This window comes from Hemicordylus capensis, chromosome 1, assembly GCF_027244095.1.
Source record: "Hemicordylus capensis ecotype Gifberg chromosome 1, rHemCap1.1.pri, whole genome shotgun sequence".
Lineage (NCBI taxonomy): Eukaryota > Metazoa > Chordata > Lepidosauria > Squamata > Cordylidae > Hemicordylus > Hemicordylus capensis.
The window spans coordinates 14694180-14720335 of record NC_069657.1 but is presented as its reverse complement, the minus strand read 5'-3'; the positions used below and the strand labels follow the sequence as shown (position 1 = coordinate 14720335).

General features: G+C 45.6%; 1 protein-coding gene across 8 annotated transcripts in view; it reads right to left on the bottom strand.

The window, feature by feature from the left end:
* SYNE2 (spectrin repeat containing nuclear envelope protein 2) overlaps window positions 1–26156 on the bottom strand; it is a 368664-nt gene that overhangs the window by 283992 nt on the left and 58516 nt on the right. For all 8 annotated transcript variants that reach the window (XM_053287390.1, XM_053287373.1, XM_053287409.1 and 5 more), the window contains exons 10-20: window positions 24410–24511; window positions 21630–21767; window positions 20139–20303; window positions 17044–17156; window positions 14658–14814; window positions 12433–12526; window positions 8903–9090; window positions 8635–8799; window positions 4079–4213; window positions 1518–1691; window positions 880–1014 (exon numbers count right to left, since the gene is read on the bottom strand). In XM_053287390.1, coding sequence (XP_053143365.1) covers window positions 880–1014; window positions 1518–1691; window positions 4079–4213; window positions 8635–8799; window positions 8903–9090; window positions 12433–12526; window positions 14658–14814; window positions 17044–17156; window positions 20139–20303; window positions 21630–21767; window positions 24410–24511 — 1566 coding nt within the window. The remainder of the gene's footprint in view (window positions 1–879; window positions 1015–1517; window positions 1692–4078; window positions 4214–8634; window positions 8800–8902; window positions 9091–12432; window positions 12527–14657; window positions 14815–17043; window positions 17157–20138; window positions 20304–21629; window positions 21768–24409; window positions 24512–26156) is intronic.

The window sequence follows — 26156 nt, the reverse complement described above, 5'->3', positions numbered from 1 at the left end:
CACAATAACCCTACAGAATAGATACGACTGAGAGATGAGCCCTATTCAGACACTAGTCTTGTACACAACAACTGTTTTGAGGTGGGTAGGAGCCCAGCCAAGATGTTACCCTGTACGCAACACATGAGTCTCACCTCAGCTTGGCTCTGCAAACCCAGCACACAGCCATGGCTGCCAAGGGCTCTGGTGCTGAAATTGGCCACTGCAAGCCCCATCCCTCCATGGCAGGTCCTCCAAGGGCATGAGTGCCTTCCCAGCATGCTCTGTGCTATCAGCAGACTGGAAAAGCTTCATGACATCAGCGGCTGCCCTCCCATTGACCATGAAGGAGCAGGGGGAAAACGCAGCCCTGCCAAAACTGCTCAGTATGCTTTGCAGGGTACAGCATCAATTGTCAGCAGTTGCTGAAGCCCTTGCTCTCTATGGGTTCCGTGCGGAGGAGGCCATGCTGGGTGCCAGTGGCTGGCTAGAAGAGGTGAGAGCATTCTTGCGATCAGAGAATGAGGATAAGGACGACTCTCCTCTCTTCCACCCTTGGTAAAAAGCTGGGTACAAAAGCTGAGTAGCTCTGTTGGGAGCAATCTGGATGGGGTGGGGGGGGATGCATGAATGACAATTATGCAAATCTGGGTAGCCCATCTCCTATTCTGATTGTAACAGTCATACGAACCGTAATGGGTTAATAGGGCTATAGTAACTTGCCAACCCAGCAAACCTCATGGCTGAGCAAGCTGTCCTCCGTCTAAGCTGATAATGGTAGCCACTATGCCTTACCGGGTCAGGAAGAAAAGCCTCCGAACATTACATGAAACAAGAGGCTACTCAAGTAGCTGCTATCTGATTAAAATGCCTCTCAGTCTTCCAAGTGCTTTTTCTCACCTCCCATCTCTCACGAATGTCTTTGCTCTTTTCCTCCACCACTGCCTTTTCATGGGCAAGCGAAATGTCTTTCATTTGTTCTGCCACTTTCAAAAACTTGCCAAGAATGTTGCTGTCCAAGATGCTGAAAGCTTCCTGGAAGAAAATGCAAAATTAAGGAATCATAATCGAAACCTGCTTAAAAACAGATGAATGCCTCAAGTGTAAGAGGGTCCTTTCCGTGCTGTCACTACATGTGCTGCTGGACTAGAATGTAGCAAAGGACAAAGTTTTGTGTGAACCCTTCGCTGAGGACAAGGAACCTGCTCCTAACCAGCAACACTAGCCCTGTTCAGACACTATATTGTTCAAGTCTACAGATGTCTGTACACCCGTACATGTGTTTGTGTGAATGACTGTAGCTGAATTCATGTTAAAAGTGAATCTGATACATGATACAAATAGGAAGTGTACTTCTGTGTCTGTGTTCAATGTAATATGTGAATGACTGTACCTCCGTACACATCTGTACCTGTGTAAACTGTACACTCGTATGAGTATTGAACATCACATGCAAATTGAGCGACTGTCTTGAGCTCTCTTCAGACTTTATGCTGTACAAGTGTGTACACATATGATGCAGTCCGAGTTTAACTCACCTCATATTTTGAAACCGGTCCCTCTGGACTCGTCTTTTGGCCCAGAAGTTGCATTGCTTTTAAAACAGATGCTTCCATTTCCTTATGGGCATCTTCAAAGCTCAGCCTGACCTCTTGCTCTGATAGGGATTCTTTGTGGACAGGTAAACTGGCACCAAGACTGACTGGGAGAGGCTAGGAAGCAAACAGGCAGCAAAACAAGAGAAGCAGCTGGGTAAGAAGTTGTGCTGTTTTTGCAGCAAGTTTCAAGTAAAATGCATGGTCAAGAGAAATTGATTTTGCAAACAGGTAAGAAAGAGGGATCTGCTCACACATTCATGACCAAAAAATTAATAAAAAATGCCACCTTCTACCACTTTCCCCTCTGTAATTAAAGCAGAGGGTCTGCTCAAAGCTTTTCAAAAATGGCAACTGAATGAAAGAGATCAGAAGAGTGGACAGTATCGGGGCCTGCCCTGCCATAAGAGGACAGGCCAGCAGATATATGCAGAGGCCATGTGCTGTCAGGGAGAACTGTGCTCAGTTCACAGACAAGACAGCTGCTTCGATTGGTGCTCCCAGTTTATGTCAATATTAAAGTGTCAAGGGAATATCCAAGGCCCTTATGAACCAGCTCAATAAAACTAGATTGCAGTAACCCAGAGATTCTCAAACCTGGGTCTCCAGATGTTGTTGGACTTCAATTCCCATCAGCCCCAGCCACAATGGGAGGTTATTGTCACTGGGGATGATGGGAATTGTAATCCAACAACATTTGGGGACCCAAGAATGAGTATGCCTGCAGTAACCTCTAACAATCTGGAGAGTTAGAGCTTACTGCAGTATTGCTTTATTAAGCTAGTTCATAAAGGCCTTGCATATTTCCTTGATGAAGATTCCTCTTGAAACATGCTGGGAACAGCAGTGCTAGCAGTTTGTAAGTTACCTGTGTTAAGGCTGGGAATCTGAGAGCATGCATACTGCTGCCCCAAGTGGCAATCAGATGAATTACACCAGACTTGCCATGCATGGTTCTCAGCCCTAGAATGATTCTGCCCAACCAGGCTGTTCACTGGGTCCCAACAGAAAATGAAGAATATAAAAACTCTGCGTTCAAACTCAGCCTCTGTTTTAAGCTCTCCTTGGTCCTGATGTGTTATGTCCTCTGGTCCTGTTTGTCTGCCTGGCTTGACCCCTGGTTCTTTGACTCTAACTCTTGGCTTGTCTTCCACTCCTGGTTTCTGTCGTCCTCAACTTTGACTCTTGACTTTGACATTGAGAGAGGTGGCTCTTCCATGAGGCAAGGTGAGGCAGCTGCCTCAGGTGACACAATTTTGGAGCTCCAGCAGGGTGGCAAATGCCCCCTTTGCTATCATTAGAGCAGCTCTTTGAGACCGATCTGTCCTTTTCAAGCTTTGCAAAGCATGCCTCTCTTTACACTCCTTGGAAAGCTTGCAAGAAGCATGGAGAGAGAAGAGGAGAATCATGTCGATACTAAGTTGCTGCTCTCGGATGAAGACCCGTCTTTCACATATAACACCGCCAAGTTCTGCATGGCAGCGTATAGGATCTGCCGGATTGTGACTGCTAGGCCATTTCCTTGCATCAGCTCTGCATAGTTTTAAACTGCAGATTATGCTATTATCTTTAGCGTTCCTGTTTAGATATTTTATTTTATATACTCTGTTTTAGCCACTGCTTTTGCATTTTATATATTCCACTTTTTATATGCATAGAATTTTAATAATTTTATAGCTACCCTCTTTTTTAAAGGTAGCAGCCGTTTAGTGTTATATTGTAGCTTTATAGCATTAGAGTAGAAATTTAAAATAACATACGTGTATGGTTTCATAATTTGTTTTAATCATGCTCTACTGCTTTATCTTATGCTGGTCTTGGACCATAATAAAGATGATTGATTGATTGATTGATTGATTGACTAGTAGCCATTGATAGACCTGTCCCACATGAATTTGTCTAATCCCCTTCTAAAGCCATCCAAGCTAGTGGCCATTGCTGCATCCTCTGGCAAACAATTCAATTGATCAATTATGCACTGTGTGAAAATGTACTTTCTTTCATTGGTGTAACATTTCCTGGCCATCAGTTTCATGGGATGATCCCTGGTTCTAGTGTAGTGAGAGAGGGAGAAAAATGTTTCTCTGTCCACTCTCTCCAGAGGTAAAGTTTTCCATCAAGTCGGTGTTGACTCCTGGCAACGACAGAGCCCTGTGGTTGTCTTTGGTAGAATACAGGAGGGGTTAACCATTGCCTCCTCCCGCGCAGTATGAGCTGATGCCTTTTAGCATCTTCCTATTTCACTGCTGCCCGATATAGGTAACAGCAGGGATTCAAACCAGCAACCTCATGCTTGCTAGGCAATTAATTTCCTGCTGCGCCATTAGGTGGCTTCCACTCTCTCGACTCTATGCATAATTTTATCAACCCAGCTAGTGCAGTGACTAGGGGAACCCGACTTTGTTACACAGTCAGGGCCTTAGCTCTCTGAATACTGCAAACAGCCCCAGTACTGATATTGCAGTAAATAAAAGACAAGCAAATTCTGCATTCTCAAAATGCACCTTAAGAACCTCCTCGGAGGTGTCCATGGAATGACTGAGAGGATCTGGTGCTGCTTTAGTAGGAGATGCCGCATTTTCATTACTATCAGTCGCCAATTTCATTTCCTCCTCTTGCATTCCCAGCAATCTCATCTCCTACAAAAAATCGCATGACATTTGTTATATCCTTCCAATTTTTCAACTTATTCATTGTTGGTTAGGAGAGCCATTGTTGGTTAAGAGAAGCAGCGTGGTATAGTGGTTAGAGTGCTGGACTAGGACCGGGGAGACCCGAGTTCAAATCCCCATTCAGCCATGAAACTAGCTGGGTGACTGGGCCAGTCACTTCTCTCTCAGCCTAACCTACTTCACAGGGTTGTTGTGAAAGAGAAACTCAAGTATGTAGTACACCGCTCTGGGCTCCTTGGAGGAAGAGCGGGATATAAATGTAATAATAATAATAATAATGATGATGATGATGATGATGTTGGTTAGGTGGTTTTTCTTAATGAGTTTTCTCATTAAGAACCCCATAGAGAAATCTATGGTTTCAATTCAGACCTACATGAATAGAAACAAATATGGTTGTAACTGTAAACCATAGAGTTCTTTTCCAGTACTGGTGTAAAATGAGTACAAGAAAGCAATTACTTTTCTTGTGTAATTGTTCTTATCTGATATACATTTGGGGTTTACATAAAAATGTCACAGACTGATTATACCTCTTGCATTTCACTGCCTTTTGGGCCCATAGTTCAATCCCCATCCCACACAATACTCAGGTCTATCTGCTGAGTGAGACTTCTCATGATGTGGGCTGTAGTCCACCATACCTTATGCAACAATAAATCTGTTAGCCTTTAAGGAATGACAAGACTCTTTCACTTATACTAGCTGAACCCACACAGAGCATCTGTGCGCTAGGTCTTTGTTGCTCTCCTTCCTCCCCTGACACAGCCCCTGCTGCATTGCTCAGTGTCAGCCACCCACTCTCACTGCCCCCTCTCCGCCGCTCGCTCACTCATTCGCTCACTGACTCACTCCTTCCCGCCACTCACTCACCCACCCACTCCCCGCTGCTCACTCACTCACTTGCCTCTCTCTGCTGCTCACTCACTCACCCACCCCCGCCCCACCAATCGCTCTCTCACTCCCTGATCTCTCTCTCACTCACCCCCTCCCCATCGTTCACTTGCTCACTCACCCCCTCCCCACTGATCGCCCCCTCCCTGCTGCTTGCTTGCCCCTCCCCGCTCATGCGCTCGCCCCCTCCCTCCATACTCACGTGCTCGCCCCCTCGCTGCCTGCTCACTCACTCGCCCCCTCCCCACTGCTTGCTCACTCACGCACCCCTCCCTGCCACTCACTCACTCACCCCCTCCCTGCTCCTCTTCCCTATCTGCATATGGAATCCCCACTGCCCAATCACCATGGTGCTTCTGCTCTGTTACCTCCAATTGGTAACACACCGTGTGGGTGGGGCTTGCCACCTACGACCTTAGCGTATTATATATATTTATAGATAGATTCTTAATGACATACCCCAAAAACTTAAACCAACTCTACAATACTCTCAGCCAGCCATATCCAGACCTTGACTTGCATCCAATTGCTCTTCTGCAGGTAACAAAGGATCCGGAAGTCTAGCTGTGCTTTTGAAGTCTAAGCTGACTTGCACTTTACAAGGAATATGGGTTCTCACCTGTAAATCTCTAAAGGGGAACTAAATGCTTGTAAGCACAAAAGGGCACATAAAGGTTGCCAGGGAGTGGGGATTGGCTACAACTCCTGGCATGTTTCCACCATGTGTATATAGACACGGCTTTTCCATTTCAAATGTTGTGCTATGTGGACAGGTAACAAAACCATTTGCTACCTATTTATTAAACACCAGGCTTGTTCACACAATGGTTAACTGGGTAGGACAAGCATCCCACCCAGAATCTGGAGCTGTGCGCACTCTCGATTTTTTATCGTGTGCAAGTAAAAAGCAAGCTAGGAGGCAGGAAGCATGATCGTCCACTAAGTGACAGATGGGCAGAACAAGATTCTGTCCCCAGCTTGGAACAAGGGAGGAGGAAAAAACCACCCTACACAGTTGATACTGAGCAGGCAATCATGTTCCCTGTCTCCTACCTTGCTTTTTACTTGCAGGTGAATGAAAATCAGGAGTGTGCAGAGCTCCTAAAGGTGGGTAGGATGTTTCTCCTACCCAGTTAATAGTCGTGTGAACAAGCCTTTTGAATAAACTTTACTGATCAGTCAGACAACCATATCGAATGACTGAAGGTCTAAAAATAGAACCATAAAATAAATTTAAGCCTATAAACATTTAAATAATAATAAAAACAAGTTGTTCTAGTAAGAACTAATAAGCCTACTTTTTCACTGTCTCCACAACTGGACTAAATTTGGTTCAAATCGAGGTCCACAAGTTAGATCCCTTGTGCCTCAAATGTTTATGCATCCACCATCTTGGATTGGTGGATGACATCATCACAAACTATGCCATTAAAGTGTCCCTATGTGTCCCTACAGCTGCAGCAAATTTGGTTCAAATTGGTTAAGCAGTTCACAAGTTAGCACACTTACACCTCAAATGTTTATGCATCTGCCATCTTGAATCAGCATGGATGACATCATCACAAGCTATGCTATTGAGGTGTGCCTGTGTGTCACTCACTGCAAATGTACCCAATTTGGTTCAAATTGGTTAGATCGTCCACAAATTAGCCCTCTTGCACCTCAGATGTTCACACAGCCGCCATCTTGAATTGAAGTTGATGACATCATCACACACCACACCATTTGGGCATCCTTATGTGTCCCTACAGCTGTAGCAAATTTGGTTCAAATCAGTTAAGTGACCCCTTGAATAGATCCCCTGACCACCAGAAATGACCTCATTACCTCAGAAATGACCCCAACTCCCCCCAAAAATCACCCAAGCCCCCCAATCACCCCAAACCCCGTAAATGACCCTGACCCTCAGATTGACCCCATAACCCCAGAAATCGGCCCAAAAAGGCTGATTTTTTTTTAATGGTGCCAACCACAAATACTCAAGTTACGATTGGCAAGGGGGTGGCAGTTTTTGCCAGTCGTGGATACTCAAATCCGTGATTGGCAAACCCGTGGTTGGCAAGGGACAACAGTACTACTTTTTTTTAAAAAGTCCAGATATTGTTTTCTAATACTGATATAGAATTGACATTCTAAGATATAATGGGGCAGATCTTACAGGGCAGCATTAATTCTCCTTCATCATCACCATAATCATTCTATGTTAAATTTGTATCCCACCCTTAAACCAAGGGTTCTTAAACTTGGGTCTCCAGATGTTGTTGGACTTCAAATCCCATCATCCCCAGCCACAATGGCCAAAGGGGATTATGGGAATTAATGTCCAACAACATCTGGACACCCAAGTTTGAGAACCCCTGCCTTAAACTTAAGAACATATGAACATAAGAGCATCGCTGGATCAGGTCCAACACTCATCTAGTCCAGCATCCTGTTTTCACAGTGGCCCACTAGAAGTCTCTGCGAAGCCACACAGCCAGGAGAAGCAGGCATGCCCCCTTTCCTGCTGCTGCCTCTCTGCTGCAACTGGTATTTGGAAGCATCCTGCTTCTGAACATGGAAGTAGCCTATAACCATCAGGATCAATAGCCATTGATAGACTTATCCGCTATGAATTTTTCTAAGCTTTTAAAGTCATCATAGCTGGTGGCCATCAACACATCCCCATGGCAGACAATTCCATAGATTAATTTTGCACTGTGTGAAAAAGTACTGCCTTGTTGATCTTAAATTAACCAGTCATGGGATTATCCCAGGTTCTAGTGTTGTGTGTGTGTGTGTATGAGAGAGAGAAAAACTTCTCTCTCCACTCTCCACACCACACATAATTTTATAGCCCTGTAGCATGTCCCCCTTAATCAGCTTTTTTCTAAACTAAAAATCCCCAAATATTGTAGCCTTGCCTCATAAGGGAAGTGTTCTGGGACCCTGATCATTTTAATGGCCCTCTTCCTCCAAAGCCTGGGAAGTGTTTTGCACCAAAAATTGCGCCATTTTAATAGCCCTCTTCCTCCAAAGAGCTCAGGGCAGTGCACAAGATGTACTGTACTGTTTTTATGCTTGTGTTTTAAATTTTTAATCAGACTTGTTTTATATTTTTTTGGCTTACTATTTTAATTGTGTCTTTTTTGCAATCTTGTTTTTAAATTTTGCTGTAAACCGCAAATTTTGCTGTACGCATAGGGATTGTTTTAATGAAAAGCGGTATATAAATTTAACAATAAATAAAAATAAAAATACATAAATGATCCATCCTCCCCACCCCCCACTTTATACTCACAACAACCCTGTGGGGGTAGGTTAGACTAAGAGATAGTGACTGTCTCAAGATGAATTTCAGAGCTAGGAATAGAGGTGGAAATTTAGACAGAAGTCTTCCCAGTCCTAGTCCAGTATCTTAGTCCTAGTACACTATCTACGACACTACACTGGCCTAAAAAAATGAGGTGACCTAAAGTAGCAATGCAGAATAGAAAAATATCTATGGAACTTACAAACTGGGTCTTCTTGATCAGTTTCGCCCACTTCCTGTTCAGTGTTTTCAGTTCTCCAGACACAGCTGACCCCACTTCTTCGTTGCTGGATTCAATCAAAAAGTTTCCAGCTTCATTTAGAGATCCATGTCTGGAGTTCCAGGCTGCCATAGTCTCTGCCGGAACCTACAAGGGTCATAAAGCCACATATATGATGCTTACAGTATTTCCCATCTATAAAATGCAGACCCATTTCAACAACCAAGAATAACATATATGCAAAACAAACCTTCTTAGCGTGTTCTTTGCGCATTTCTTCCAGCCAAACCTTTAGTAAGTGGATGTTCTCCGTATAGAAGTCCCAGGATGACAGAACCTTTTGCAAAGTTGTGTTGACATTGGAAATGTACTCTGTGCACCTGGAAATCTTAGATTCCACCATCTTAAACACTTTGTTTGCATCCCGGGGATCAACACCTAAAACATTATTTTAAAATGCTATCATTCACCTGTTTCTACAGTATTTGTTTAATGTTCTTTCATTGATGGCATTCACTGGTTGCTTTTCAACATTACCCAAGTAACATTAAAAAACAACAACAATAAAATTACATTACATTATTTTTATTTTGCTCTCCAACCAGCTTCACGACCTTAACACTCTCACACACACAAACAGTACAATTACAAATAAAGAGCCGAGTCTCACGATTGGTGAGACCCGGTTTAGCAGGGTACGCGGGGAGAGCGGGCTAAGCCCGCTCTCACTGCACACGAGCAGAGAGAGAGCCCTGGGCGGCTGGATCGGCCACCCACATGATTGCCGACTCCATGATGGAGCTGGCGGGGGCTGGGGAGCTTGCAGGCCGCGCGGCCCCCTGGGCTAAGGGGAGGGCTACAGAAGCGGGTGACCTGCTTGTAAACCACTGTGCTCGCCTGTGAGCCAGTGGTTTACACAATTGGCAAAAATCGGGCTAGGCTCTCCTACAAGGGTCGTACAAGGGCCGATCGTGAGAATAGCCCCAAAGAGTATACAATCTTTGTCCAATACAATCCTTATTTATCTTTAATGAACTCACATTGTCTTTTGTACTAATAAAACTAAATTATACAATCCAAAACCTACGGATAAAAAGTTGTGCAGACCTGCCCTATTGTCATGTCAGACCCAGTTTCCATGCCTCCATGTATGCCCTTTTCTGCTCAGACTTTGGAACATAGGAAGCTGCCTTATACTGTGTCAGACCACCAGTCCACCTAGCTCAGAACTGTCTACCCCGACTGGCAACAGCTCTCCAAGGTTTCAGGGAAGAATCTTTCCCAGCCCTACCCAGAGATGGTGCCAGGAAGTGAACCTGTGACCTTCTGCATGAAAAGCAAATGTTCTGTCAGTTTGCTGCAGACCCATCCCCCAAGGGGAATATCTTACAGCAGACAGTGTGCACTAGTAGTCACCCATACAAATGCAAACCAGGATAGCCCCTGCTTAGCAAAGGGGACAATTCATGCTTGCTACTGCAAGACTGGCTCTCCAAGTAATGAAATTTTTTCAACTCATTTGAAGACTTAAAAATCTGCAAGCCAAATTATTCAGTGGCTGACACAAGTCAGCCTGTGCAAACATGATGCATAAGCGCAAGGATGGTGTAGTAGCCAGCAGGAGCTTGCATTCCAGCCTTCTTCTGCATGAATCCCACTGCCTATTAAGTTCATTGGGGGAGGTCTGGTTGTGGCTCCCACTGGTGGCGTTTGGTGGCGATCCAAAGCCGAGCCTTCTCTAAGGTTGCCCCAGGGCTCTGGAATGTGCTCCAAAATAAAACCAGAACTCCCATCTCTGGCTGATTTCAAGCGACTCTTGAAAATCCACCTATTTTATCAGGCTTTTAGTTTATAATGTTTAAAGTTTTATTGATGGTTATTGTAATTTGCTTTATATGATTTAAAGGTTTCAATTGTTGGGCTTTAAGCTATAAACCGCCCAGAGATTTAATATAGAATGGTATATAAATGTGATAGATAGATAGATAGATAGATAGATAGATAGATAGATAGATAGAGTTGCACTAGCACACACTTTCTTGTTTTTGTGCAACAAGGCGTACAACATGTGGTGTGCTTCCTGTTGACCAACCTCTTCCTTTATCTGTTTATGTTGCAGGGAATTTCTGCACAAGAGCACAACTTCACGATTTATTGATTGATTTATTCAGAACATCTATTCCCCGCCCCTCCATTACACTACTGCTCGAGGCAGCTCACAACATTTATAAAATAGTTAAAACGTAAAATAAGATTAATAAAATTAACCAAATTAAGTTAAACAAGTTAAAAATCCAAGCTAAAATCACAATTAGAATTAAAGATTTTAAAGTTCTGAATTAAAAGTTACTTTAAAAGCTAAAAACTTATTTATTTAAAACATTTTTATTTTTATAAAAATGATTTTGCACAGCTACATGGTCTTCTTGAAGGTGCACAACTTTGTTGCACAAGCTCAGCATTAGTCTGGATATTGGCATATACAGGAGAGAGCCAGCACAGTGAGGTGGTTAGCATCTTGGATTAGGACCGGGAAGACCCCAGATCAAATCCCCATTCAACCATGAAACTCACTGGGTGACTCTAGGCCAGTCATGTATCTCTCAGGCTAACCTACCTCATAGGGTTGTTGTGAGGATAAAAATAACCATGTAAACCACTCTGAGCTCCTCAGAGGAAGAGTGGGATATAAATGTAATAAATATAGGAGGACCTCGATATTCGTGGGGGTTCCGTTCCGCGGTTCAAACCACAGAAACAGAAACCATGAATATCGAGGCATTGTGGCAACGGGGAATTGGGGGCTAGGTTCCCAATCAGTGGGGGGGGGGACATCCAAACAACTTCAAATTTTGCAGGAGGAAGCTGCCTACTGTACTTAGCTGCTTAGCTGCTCCCCCTGAGTTGTGCTGTGCCCCAGAATGCCCCCAAATTGGCCGAAAATTGCCAGATTTTTCTTTCTTTTTAAAAAACAGAGCCATTTTGAGTCTCCAGAACACAAAAGGGTGGCTGTAAATGACCTCCACAGTCATTTCTGGCCACCCCTGACCTGCGGATACACGAGGTCGACGTCTCCCCCCCTCCTTTTCATGCATGCTGAGGTTGTGTGTCTTTTACCTGACCATGGATATGTGAATCTGCAGATAATGAATCTGCAGATATTGAGGTCCCATATGTGTGTATGTGTATATGTGAATGTGTGTGTGTGTGTGTATATGAATGAAATACATATTTTTATTATTATATCTTATTCTGTATCCAAAGTTGGGGTTCCATGAAGTCTTATTTCATGCTGGGCATCTGAACCCTCTCTTCTTAGGGAGAGGGTAAATCTTGGGTTGTACTAATTCAGACTGCAAGTGGCACCCTCACATATTCAAAAACTTCTCCATAACCCCAACCCTCTCAAAAATTAGAGAGTCAGGGAGAAGACAAGGCAAGAACCCTTCTCCCTCAGATGATAGTTCTCTTTGCAGAAGGAACTTCTCTGTATGGAGGAACATTCTGTTACAAGAGTTCCCACCAGGAGTCTGAAATGGTATAGTACAGATACAGGTTTACTCCCTCAGTAAAGGGAGGCCTAAGCCCTTATGAAAGTAGGATGGGGTGGGCAAACATGGCCCTCCATCTGTTGTTGAACTACAACTCTCATCATCCCCAATTGGCTGTGGCTGGGGGTGATGGGAGTTGTAGTTCAACAACAGCTGGAGGGCCAGGTTTGCCCACCCTTCATGTAGGAGAATGCAGAATTAAAGCATATTTATACTTGTGAATACTTACCCAAATTAGAAGCACTTATGATTTTGTTCTTCTCTTCACATACTTGAAGTGCAGTTTCTAGCTGAGCAAGAAACCCCTTTTCTTCAATAAAATCCTGCCAAAATCAAAAGACAAGTTGGTCTGAGAAATTATTATTGCTATAGAGATTTGACAAAAATTCAATTTGGGATTTAAAAAACAAAACAAAACCCCAAAAGGAAGCAAGGAAGAAAATTTATCTGCAAGCCAGATTTTCCTAATTGTTTGACACCATACCCCTCATCTAATACAGTACTTTGATGTATTTATCTGCCATCTGAGGCAACCCAATTATCTGCCATCTGAGGTAACCATCACACCTCACCTCTTGACAGGATCACTCCTGCATCAAGCAAAATTTAGCAGGCTTTCCTGTTTGGGGGAAAAGTTCTGCTCTGTCCCTCTGTTCACTGTTCGTAGCTTTATAGTGACATCTACTGGACGTTCACTTACATTTTATTCTCGACCAGGGGTGGGCAAACTGCGGCCCTCCCACTGTTGTTGAACTGCAACTCCCATCATTCCCAGTGACAATTTTGGCTGGGGATGATGGAAGTTGTAGTTCAGCAATGAGGGCCAAGTTTGCCCACCCCTTTTCTTGTCTGACAGCTGCTGAATTGAGCAACAACAGTTGAAAATGCAAGGACCACCAAAGAGGTATAATCCTTTTCAGTAATAAAACTCTTCTGCCTATTATCTCCATGTTGCAGAGAGGGGAAGTCTTGAGACTGTGTGAGAGAGCAGCTATTGGGCTAGTTCAAATGTCCCATGGATCCTCTGTTAACACTGAGCACCATGCAACGGGAGCATGCTTCCCCCTCCCATTCCCGCAAAAGAGTCTACTTCCTTCTACGTTTGGATAATTCAAGAGTGGTTGTGATGTCTGGACTGATCAGAGAACTCAAGACCTGAACCCAAGGGTCAAAGTTAGTTTTAGCTCTCAGGTTCTCTGAAGCTACGGTAAGCCTAGATTGATGGGTTTGGATGTCATGACCAATCTCGGCTTATCCTAACCTAGAAAGGAAGTCGAGGCTCACGTAGGGAGGAGAGGAGCAGGTGCTTCTGAGGCTGAGGGAAGTTGCACGGAGCTTCTTGTTAACACAGGTTCTGTGCAATGTCTGAACCAGCCCTTTGTAAGGTAACCTAGTCAGTTCATGATAGATGCGAGATTTGAATGCAGGACTTCCTGATTCCTGGGGTTGGTTCTGGAGGAGAGCTGGTTTTGCGGTAGCAAGCATGAATTGTCCCCTTTGACTAGCAAGGTCTGTCTTAGTCTGCAATTGGATGGGAGGCTGCATATGAGCATTGTAAGATATTCCCCTTAGGAGATGGGGCGATAACCCAATAGAAGAGCATCTGCATGCTTGTCTGCAGAAGGTCCCAGGTTCACTCTCTGGAACCTCCAGATAGATCTGGGAGAGACTCCTGTGTGTAACCCTGGAGAGTCACTGCCAATCAGTGTGCACAATACTGAGCTAGATGGACCAAGGGTCTGACTCAGTATAAAGCAGCTTCCTGTGTTCCTAATTATAGCGATGTCCAGTAACCATTAAATCCGAGATTCCTGCAGCTCATGGGTTCCCACAGAGCATGTCACAAGAATTCCCATTTCATGGGAGGAGAGCTGGTCTTGTAGTAGCAAGCATGAACTGCCCCCTTTGCTAAGCAGGGTCCACCCTGGTTTGCATTTGAATGGGAGACTCCGTGTGAATACTAACATATCCCCCTTAGGGGATGGGGCCACTCAGAAGAGCACCTGAATGCTTGCATGCAGAAGGTTCCAAGGTCCCTCCTGGCATCTCTAAGATAGGGCTGAGAGAGACCCCTGCCTATAACCTCGGAGAAGCTGCTGCCAGTCTGTGTAGGCAATACTGAGCTAGATGGACCAATGCTCTGACTCGGTAGAAGGCAGCTTCCTACGTTCCTAACTCAGACGTTTTCGCCAGTCCCCAGATGGCACAGCACCCATCTGACACTGAATCTGTAGAGTTAATCTTAGATCTGATCTCAGCTTGTTGGTTAAATGTCAATTTGCTGCGGCACAGAACTGGGATAGGTGAAAACTACCAGGTTCTCAGGATACATTCTGCAGGAGCACGCATGATCATCTTGGGTTGTAATCATGTGAAGTGGCCTACAGTTCAGCCTCTTAGCCACGATGCCACATGGCTAGCCAGCCAGCAACTGGGAAGAGGCATGAAGCTTACATGCCAGTCTGACTGGAGTAACTCCACAGTTTCCTTCGTCCCAAACTTGATGTGCCAGATGTTCAGTTTCAGTATCAGTTCCTCCAGGATAGCCGAGCAGAGAGAGTTGTAGTTTTCCACAAGGATGTTGAAGTCCATAAGCTGTATATTGCCGAACCTGGGAAGTAACACAGAAACCTATTGTAGAATATAAGACTCAACTGATGGATCCACAGTACACAAGTGACATACAGGAATGGGCAACTTTTATAAACTGGGAAAGTTTGGTGGAGTTTTTTGCAAGGTTAAGGATAAAAGAGTTGACATCATAAAATGCCGTGGTGCATGTATTAGGGATGTGCACAAACCACAGTTCGAGCACATTTTGGGAGAAGGCCCGAGAGCATTAAGAAAGAGGAGAGCAGGTCCTTACTTCTAGGGACACGTGCTGCCGCAGCAGGAAGCTGTATGGGGCAGCAGACAGCAGGTAAGGACCTACTCTCCTCTTTCTTAAAGCTCCCAGGCCCCACTCCCAAAATGTGCTTGAACCACAGTTCGAGCCGCGGTTCATGCACATGCCTACTGGAACTTTTGTTGAAAAGTGGTATATAAATGTGTATTGTATTCGTATTACACTGCACATGCGTACAGGTGCCTGCACACATGTGCATGTGTTTGTGTGAATGACCCTAGGTGCATTCCTCTTAAAAGTGAACCTGGATTCAGGCTCCCTCAAATTCAGGGAACCGATAGGAATGGTAGCAATAGCAATAGCAATAGCACTTACATTTATATACTGCTCTATAGCTGGAAGCTCTCTAAGCGGTTTACAATGATTTAGCATATTGCCCCCAACATTCTGGGTACTCATTTTACCGACCTCGGAAGGATGGAAGGCTGAGTCAACCTTGAGCCCCTGGTCAGGATTGAACTTGTAACCTTCTGGTTACAGGGCAGCAGTTTTACCACTGCGCCACCAGGGTACTATTGTACATGCATTGAATGTAACAATAACTGTTCCCAGAAAGGCAGAAGTGGATTTTAACAAAGGAAGAGAGGGAGGGAGCTTGATGGATGGAAGGAGAGAGGCAGTTCCAAGCCCACTCTATCTATCTATCTATCGATCCGATTTCTTGCACATGGTTCGTGAGCACCTAGTTCAGTGGTACAACACTTGCTTTACATTCAGAAGGTCCCAGATTCAGTTCCTGGCATCTCCTGAAAATGTCCTGCTTGGTAAACCACTGCCACTTAAGCCTTATTCACATGCTATGTTCAGTGCATGTACAATCTGTGTGCAGTGTTCACATGCACAGATCTGTACACAGGTGCAGTTATGAACGTTATGTTCAATGCAGTAGTACCATTCCTATCGGTTCCCTGAATTTAAGGGAGCCTGTATCCAGGCTCACTTTTAAGAGGAATGCACCTACAGTCATTCACACAAACACACGTACAAGGCACCTGTATGCACATACAGTGTCATACGAATACGACAAGCATTGAGATACCGCTTTTCAACAAAGGTTCCCAAAGCCGTTTACATAGATATAAATAAAGAAAATGGTAATGTCCAAAGAGGCTTCAGAATAGACAGTGGGCCAGTACAGATTATATGCAACCCAGCACATGCAATAAGGAAGGAGTTGCTCCAAAAGTATGCCTGTTAAGATATCAGCAGAGGACATCTCAACATACTCCCTTTATTGCATGGGGGGCTGTTAATCTCCACCTCTGCTTAATCCCTCTGCCAGTATTTGGAGCTCATGTTGAGTGGCAATTCAAATTAACAGACCCCACCCCACCGCCCTTGTGAGAAAAGACACACCAGAACATTGCCCACAACATCACGGCAGGAGCATTCCCAGTGTATTCTTGAATATCACTCATACTGGTCCAGTACTGGACTAAATGGACCACAGGTCTGATTCATTAGAGGCAGCTTCAGATGTTCATAAACAGAAGACGCATTCACACAAATGAAAGGCGGCCAGGTGGCCAAAAGCAATGCACGAAACAAAGAACGTAAGAAGGACCCCTATGAAATGGCTCAAAGGCTATCTGGTTGAGCATTTCCCCCACTGTTTCCAACAGGCACCAGGCAGATGCTTCTTGGAAACACACCACAGTGCCTGAAGGAAGCAGGCCTGCCTGCCCTGTATTCAACAGCATACCGCCTGCAAACGTGTTTCTGTGCAAGCTGGAATAAGAATAAGAATCTCAGCCCTCAGCAAAGAAAACTAGCATCTGGAAGCAGACTTTATCCATGAGCGGCAGCGGCAGGGATCTCCACCAGCCAAACGGTACTCTCGCCACTATGCTGCTAAATTTGGCAAAAGCTCTCCTTCTACTTCAGCTGAGCACAGACATTTAGGCTCAATCAAAGGAAGAATCTGACAATCCCAACCTCCTCCTCATTTCTTCCAGCTTCTGGGGTGGCACCAGCAGCTTGCCTGCCTTATCTCTGCTCTCAAAGGACTGCAGGGCCTGCAAGTGACGTTCGAAACTTTCCATCAAGCTCTGAAAGACAAAGAATCACAGTTCATGTGTTTCCTGGGATTAGTCTTGTGCTATTTTAGGCCAGTTCAGAAAGCACTCTGAAAGGCGCTCTGAGAGCACAAGTAAAAACAACACAGATGCATGATCAGATCTCCTTTCTTTACATTTTTGCAAGAAAAGAAAAAAAGCTCTGTGTGTATGTGTACACGTGCACACACGCACATACACAGGCATTCCTTATTGATGCCAACTGGACCCCTGGTCTGCTTTTTTGAAAAAAAAAAAAAAAGAGAGAGACCAGAGGTCATATGCAACTGCCATCAGCTCATAGGAACATAGGAAGCTGCCTTATATTGAGTCAGACCATTGGTCCATCTGGCTCTGTTTTGTCTACACAGACTGGCAGTGGCTTCTCCAAGGTTACAGGCAGGAGTCACTCTCAGCCCTATCTTGGAGACGCCAGGGAGGGAACTTGGAACCTTCTGCATGCAAGCAGGCTGGTGCCCTTCCTAGAGCAGCCCTATCCCTTGAGGGGAATATCTTACAGTGCTCAGGCATGCAGTCTCCCATTCATATGCAAACCAGGGCAGACCCTGCTTAGCAAATGGAACAATTCATGCTTGTAACCACAAGCCTGTCAGTATCATCTATATCAGGGCTACGCAACTTCAAGCTGTTGTTCGACTACAACTCCCATAATTCCCAGTCACAGTGGCCAATAGCCAGGGATGTATGGGAGTGGTAGTCCTGCAAATGCTGAAGTTGTGCAGCCCTGGTCTACACTGACTGCCAGCAGTTTTCCAGGGTTTCAGCCGAGGGGTAGTTTCCCCAGCCTCATCTAGAAATGCTGCCAGGAACTGGATGTGGGTAGAGCATACAAAGCAAATGCTCTGCCCCTGAGTGACAGCCTCTTGCTATTACAGGTCTCTCTTGTCTCATCTAATGTGGCCCTAGTGATGTTCATGCATGCAGTGGGGAAAATGGACTGCACTTGCCTATTCTGGACATGGTGTGCCCGGGATCCATGCCTCCAAGCCTGCTCTGCATCCAGTGGGGAAGTCCAAAATGTCTAGATTTCTACTATGTGACTTTCCCACCAACAAAAAAAATCCAGAAATGACTGTGAAGCAGAAGTCAAGGAAGAGAGCTGGTCTTGTGCTAGCAAGCAGGAATTGTCCCCTTTGCTAAGCAGGGTCTTCCCTGGTTTGCATTTGAATGGGAGTACTGTGAGAGATTCCCTTAAGGGGATGGGGCCACTCTGGGAAGAGCATCTGCATGCTTGTATGCAGAAGGTTCCAAGTTCCCTCCCTGGCATCTCCAGATAGGACTGGGAGAGACTCCTGCCTGCAACCCTGCAAAGGTCACTGCATGTCTGGGTAGACAATACTGAGCTCAATGGACCAATGGTCTGAGCCAGTATAAGGCACCTTCCTATGTTTCTAAGTTTGGGTCTATGAGTTTTGTATATCCTGTGCATAGACCCTATCATAAATTGCATCTTGAGATCTCAGCTGAGCTCTGATTCTTGGAGCAACATCTCTGGGTGCTCTCCTGGGTCCTGCAGAACCTGGCTCTTATACCTTGACTGGTTTTTATACCTTGCAAATGATCAGCCCCCAAGGGTTCCTGCAGGGCTTACCACTCACAATAAGTAAAACATAAAAACAGTTGTAACAAAATAAGCTGAAAATAATAACAAATTCAGCAAATCATATGCCCTCCTAAAAAGGTCATGACTAGTATCCTGAAACTTGTAAGGGACTCTGTCAGGCATAGCTCTTTCGAGAGGCAATTCCAGAGACCACTGGAATTACTGCCACTCTCATTTATTGCTAGAAACATGGAAACCCTAAGTAAGGATGCATCGGTCAATCTTAAAACACCTGAGGGATCAAACAAGACCATGGATTATTACTATTTATGATGATGATGTATATATTTATTTTCAACAACAAAAAGTTCTCAAAGCCGTTTTCACAGCAAAAGAAAATAGAAATTGGTCCTCTGCCCCCTAAGTGGCTCACAGTCTAAAAAGATACACGAGGGAGACTCCAGCAAAAACCACTAGGAAGGATGCTGTAAACTTAGGTCTCTGGGTAGTTCACCCAGAAATAAAAACACCATCAAAACAAAATTTAAACATTAAAAGAATTTAAAACTTAAAACAAGTTAAAAGTGTTAAAACTGTTCTTGCCCTGTTAGCAGAGAATGGGGCTATTCACACGATGGGAGAAAATCGGGCTAGCAGAGGCTAGCCCGATTTTCTCCCATCGTGAAAACCACAGGGCTTGGCTGCGAGCCCAGTGGTTCCTAAGCGGGTCACCCACTTAAGTAGCCCTGCCCTTAAACCAAGTTTGCGGAGCGAGTGCTCAGCAAACCTGGTTTTTCTAATCGTGTGATGCCGTGCCACGGCAACTCATGAGTAGACCCCCGACTGGGAGGCTTAAAAGCAGCCTCCCGGCTCAGGGGTCTCTCCAGCATGCCCTGTGCTTCCGGGGAACTTCCGGGGGCCATGCAGCCCCCTGATCCCCCCGATCCCCCCAGCCCCCGCTGGCTCCGTAACGGAGTGTGGGTGGCCGGTTCAGCTGTCCGGAGCAGACTGACCACTCGTGTGCGGGGAGAGCGGGCTAAGCCCGCTCTCCCAGCTAACCATCCCAAGGCAGGTCTCCTTGATCGTGAGACCCGTCTCATTATGTGTCATTTGCAGCCTATTACCAGCTTCCTGCTGCATGAGTCTCACCCAGCACCTTAGCAGGCCTCCGCTGAACTGATACAGAACCCATTTTCATTCTCTCTTTCAAACAGCAATACATTATGGCTGGATGTTCCTGCAGAACCAGCAATGAATTATTGCTGGTTGAGTGTGAACGCTATAGCAGCAAGGCCACTGTAAACTTCAGCGAATACCACTATGCCTGCAGAGCCATGGCAACTTGAGACACTGGAACAAAGTGTCTAAGGGCAGTAAAAAAGTATATATATATATTATTTTCCGGAACCAACCTGGATGGATCTCCTTTTTTCTTCAAGGGCAGCCATGACTTTACAGTGGTCTTGAAAATCCGGCAGATCTTCCGCCAGCTGCTGCTCTATCTCCTGGAGCCAGACCTCGACGGTGTCTAGAGGCGGAGGTAACAAATGGTTCAGCTTTGCTTTCCATTCATTCATCTAGAAAGAGAAAATGGAGCCATACAGTAAGGCAGGGTCTGTATCTGCACACTCCCCAAGTCACTGTATTGTTTAAATAAATGCAGTACAATAAAAGCTCTGGACAGTTTTCATTGTAAACCACCGAACGACATACGTTTTGGGCAGTGTATACATTTGTTAAATAAATAAATAAGTTTAAATTCACAAAACAATCAGGCTGTGAAAGGTACAATATATATAGTCCTCTTCCTCCAAAGTCCAAGGCAGAGGCCTATGAAAGAGGTTGGAAAAATACATATTATGAAAAATGAGATCTAGAAAATTCTGTAGAACTCTGAATATGCCAGCTTTGTGTGTGAGGTTATTTTCCCTTTTTTCTGTTGAATCTCCTCACCCACCCCATTTCCCCCCTAGCTTTCACATCTCTAGTCACATCCCCTGCTAACTGAGCAAAGAGGCACATTTTAAAAGTGATAATTCTCTTATATTTAGCAGGAGGAGAGCAACTAGCCCTATCCAACCCCAGCACAGCATCCCTCCAGTGGCTGTTGCCACTGGTATCTGCCTTGTATTTCTTTTTAGATTATGCGCCCTTTGGGGACAGGGAGCCATCTTATTTATGCATTATTTATTTTTCTATGTAAACCGCTTTGAGAACTTTGGCTGAAGGTCCCAAGTTTAATCCTCAGCATCTCCAGGTAGGACTGGGGGAAACCACCACCTGAAACCCTGGAGAACTGCTACCAGTCCGTGCAGACAATACTAGATGAAATAGATCAATGGGCTGACTTGAAAGAAGACCGCGTCATACATGCATCTCAAAGAAAGAGCATAACACCCATTGTGCAGATTCCTCCTCAGACTAACAGAGCGCTCTAATGCAGGGGTTCCCAACCTCAAGTCCACAGATTTGTTGGACTACAACTCCCATTATCCTCGAGGATGATGGGAGCTGTAGTCCAATGGATACCACGCCTGGGGATACAATGTTGGGAACCCCTGCTCCAACATCACCATCTTTACATCCCATTTGTATTGAATGAAGAAGCTTTCTCATTGCCCATCCAACCCATGAACATTCAGCTTTCACTTAAAGCATCCAATGACCTGATAGTAGCAGAGGTGCTCTTACTCCTGGACCTTCGGGCACCGGTCCATGGCCTCCTAGGTTGTGGGGGGGGCTCCAAATGTCTTGGGGAGGGCTCCTGCCACCACCCTGCTGCTTCCCCGCAGGCTTCTGATTTAAATTAGGGGGGGGGCTTGCAGGAGGGGGAGGCTCCAAAGCCCTTCAGATCCAGGCGCCAAAATTACCTAGGTGCGCCACTGGATAGTAGTAAGACAGACCTGAGAGGTTAGGTTGTCCCATGCTTCTCTCATCCTTGGGTAATCTTCACTCTGCTCCACGTCTTTTCTTTTAGATGCCAATATGGGCAGGAAGGGCTTTTTCTCTTTATCAAATTTTTCCATAAATGATAACATATCCTAGCATTAAAAAACAACAACACAACATATCACCAAATTCAGTAGTGTTTATTCATTTGTTTAAAATATTTATATCCTGCCTCTCCAGCACAATATTGCTTGGGACGGCTCACAACAATAAAATAATAAAGGTAATAAAAAATTTAACACAATAAAATAAATAAAACACAATGTTCAATAAAAACCATTAAAACAAACCCTATTAAAATTAAAAACCCACCAGGCCTCAGTATAGCACATTAAAAAGCCTCTCTAAACAAGGAGGTTTTGAGATCTTTGTTTTTTAAACTCTAAGGGAGGGAGCACGGCGAAACTCTTCTGAGAGAGCATTCCAACCGAGGGGCCACAACCAAAAAGGCCCTGTCTCCTGTCCTGGCCAACCGAATCTCAGTCGATAATAAGTATTAGACTCTTATATGGTGAGGTACCCTGTTTCCCCGAAAGTAAGACCTACCCCGAAAGTAAGACCTAGCAGTAATTTCTGATGTACCGCTAATTGCCCTAGTGCATTTTTTGGGGCTAAAATTAATATAAGACACTGTCTTATTTTGGGGGAAACAAGGTATTCACTTTCTAAAAAGGATTAGATCAGTGTGTGGAGGACTGGTCTATTGACAACTATTAGCCACAAAAGTTAAATAGAGCTTCCATGCATAGGGGCAGTATACCTCTGAACATCAGAAGCTTGGGGTGAACAGGGGGAGACCATCACCTTCATGTCCTGCTTGTGAACTCTGAAAACTGAAAGTTGGAAAACAGACCTTTGGTCCAGTCTTGCTGCTACCCAGGGGCAGTCCAAGACATTTTGCTGCCTGAAGTGGAGGACAATATGACACTACCACCCCATCTGCGGGTAGGTGCTCAGCATTCCTAGGCCATGGCCATGCTACTAAGGCAGCAGCAACAACACATGAGAACTCTCAAACTACATCACCACACTAAGCAGCGGTGGTGAGGACACTCCAAGCTCAAGTCCAGTCCGGGGGAAGTCAAGTCAGGGGAAAGAAGAGGCAGAACCTCAGCAGGGCAAGGTAGGATAAATGAACAGCGTGTCCCAGAAGAGTGAGGAAGGGCAGTAGGAGGGGACAGTGGGGTGGCACCGTGGTGGCTGGGGCCCAGCAAATGCTGCCCCTGAGCCCCTCCTTGAAACTGCACTGCCTCACAGAAGGGCCATCCCTGCTGCTTACTAGGCCTGCACAATGGAGAGGAGAGCTGGTCTTGTGGTAGGAAGCATGACTTGTCCCCATAGCTAACCAGGGTCTGCCCTGGTTGCATCTGAATGGGAGACTGGATGTGTGAGCACTGCAAGATATTGCCCTTAAGGAATGGAGCCGCTCCGGGAATCGCAGAAGGTTCCATGTTTCCTCCCTGGCAGCATCTCCAAGACAGGGCTGAGAGAGACTCCTGCCTGCAGCCTTAGAGAAGCCGCTGCCAGTCCGTGTAGACAACTCTGAGCTAGATGGACCAAGGGTCTGACTCGGTAGAAGGCAGCTTCCTATGTTCCTATGTAATGCACAAAGTATTGGATCCAATCTGATCGGATCAGAGAGAAAATGGAAATTGTTGAGAGGGCTGACATGGGTCTCTCCCAAGAGTTGCAGTTGAAGACCGGAAAAGAAGGGAAAGTTTCCCGACAATATGCCAGCATTGAGCCTGATGCTTCCCACCCCCTTTCCCCTCTCCCCTGCTTACTGGGGGTCCCTGGAGGCTGAAGTCAGCCAGTACGATGCCCTCCTCTTTGTTCGCTATGGTGGATGAAAGCAGCGGCAGCCACATTCCCCTCTCGTGGCTTATCCTTTTAAAATGCTCTTTCCCCCACTTCTAATCAGAAAGCTTTAGGACCCAGCGCAATGCATTGTGGGTTGTGTAGTTCTTTTAATGCATTCAGGCAAGCAGGGGAAAGGGCAGAGGGAAGGTGTCAGGCGCAATGCTGACATATTGTCGGCAAACATTCCCTTCTCTTCTGACCCCCAACCCCGACACCAATTCCCAAGGTCGGGTCGGGAACATCTCTGACCCCCTCCCAAATGGCCAGTGTTGGGCCATTTCTGACATTCCCAACCTGACATTGAAAACCCAGACTGCTAACCCAACTTCCTGTGTGGTCTCTTCACTTCAGCTCTTCTGGCCCTCCACTGTGGACTTAGCCCATCTGAAAGGGAGCCTAATCCACCCACAGGTTCTTACCCTCCCTCCCAGAATTAACAGCCCCTTGCAGATTTATTTTATTTTATCTGTTTTTACATTTATATCCTATTCTTCCTCCAAGGGGCCCGGCCCGGAGCAGTGTGCATGGTTATGTTGACTCCACAACAACTCTGTGAGGTAGACTAGGCTGAGGGAGAAGTGACTGGTCCATGGTTACTCAGCGAGTTTCATGGCTGAAAGGGAAATTGAGCTCAGGCCTCCACAAACCAGTCCAACACTCTAACCACCACTCCACACGACCACCAATCCAGATCCTGCTGCTACCACTTTTCAACACTTATTTAGTTGAGGATCAGAGAGAAACAATACACAGAAGGCAGAACACTGAAGCTTTGTTTCTCAGGATGATGTGACGTTACCTTCAGTTCTTCGCATGTTCATATTTCTTCCCAAAATTATTACATCCAAAAGTATACATTCATAAGGCTACTTACATGGAACTTGTTGTCGAAGGGTGTGATCTCCGTCTGAGTCCACAACTTTTTTAAATTCTCTTCTTGAGAGTTCAACCAGCTCAAGGTCTCTCTAACTTTTCCCTGGGAAATAGAACAGTTTTGTATCCCTTCAGAAAAAATTCCAGTTTGCATTGTTGCAGAAAACATTACCTTATCAAACGATTCCCATAGCTGTTCCCTTTTACAAATTGCTTTCATCCAAACCAAGCGAAATGAATGTAACAATTCGCACCAGCATCAGTTGTATCTGGCAACAGTTCACACTGGGGGCCAAACTAGACACAATGGCCAGATTCGCACAACTATTCAAATCTAGGTTTAATGTGGGCCACTGACATTAGCATGATTATGTGAACTCACACCAAGGAGGGGATCTCAAGTTGATCTCAGGCCATAAAACCACCTTGGTGTGGGTTCACACAATCACATTAAACCTACATTTGAAGACAGTGTGAACCAGGTCTATGCTTATTACATCAGGGATCCTCAAACTTGGATCCCCAGATGTTGTTGAACTACCACTCCCAAAATTCCTAGCCACAATGGCCTTCTGGCTGGGGATTATGGGAGTTGTAGTCCAACAACATCTGGGGACCCAAGTTTGAGAATCCCTAAGACAGTTCTCAATACCATAAACTGGGTAGGACAAGCATCCTACCCAGGTTTGGGAGCTGTGCACACATGATTTTTTTAATTGTATCTCAGCAAAAACCCAGGTAGGAGGGGGAAGTCTTCAAGTGGGAGGCTGTATGAGGTGGCTACCTGGCTAGAAGCAGCTGACAAGTGGATGACTAAGCTAAAAGAAAGAACAATTGCCGCTTAGGAACCTCAAGCGTGGAAAGGGGCCAGCTCTCCAGAGCACCAAAGGCAAGCCTAAAGCAGAGGAGGCAGCTGGAAATGCACTGACTGAGAAGTTACCAGGAGGTAGAGATGTGCATGAAACCAGTGGGGGCTGGTTTGATGGTGGCGGGGGGATGCCTTTGAGGAGGATGCACTCCACCCCACCGCATTTCCCCTGCCGGCGCACAATTTCCAAAAAGCCTGTTGGGGCGCTGGCGTACCTGCCCCGTTTACTAGATATACCTGGAAGTACTAGACGTGTCGGGCGTGTGTCGGGCGTGTGTGCACATCGCATGCACGCACCCGATGTGTGTATGCGCCTGATGCGCGCAGGCCTGTCTAGTATTTCTGGGTGTATATTCGGTAAACGGGGCAGCAGGGAGGTAAACGGGGCAACGCTGCTGTCCCGATGGGCTTTTTGGAAATTGTGCACTGGTGGTGGTGGGGGAAGTGCATCCTCCCCTGCCCTTAAAGGCGGACACCCACCCTGCTGTTGAACCTTCGAGCCAGCCAGGTTTTGGACCTGTTCGGAGGCCTGTAAAAGGGCCTCCGAACAGGTTCATGCACATTCCTACCAGGAGGCAGAGGAGCCTTCCTAAGAGGAGGAGGACTCAGCGGGGGAAACAGATGGTGTTCACTGTGATATAACAGGGACCCTGCAAGATGCCTGAGTCAAGAAGAAGGGGGTAAGCACTGCATTCCTGGGTGCAGAAACAAAAGGGTACAGACCACCCCCAAAAAGACTGCACCAGAAAAGCGGCAAGGGGAGAGGGGAGAACTAGTTGTTCCTCAATAAACCGGTCGTTCTTGGTGAAGCACTTCTGCTGTTTTCAGGGTCTCTCTCTCTTTTGCTGGGTCCCCATGCAAGCTCAATCACCTGTTAGTC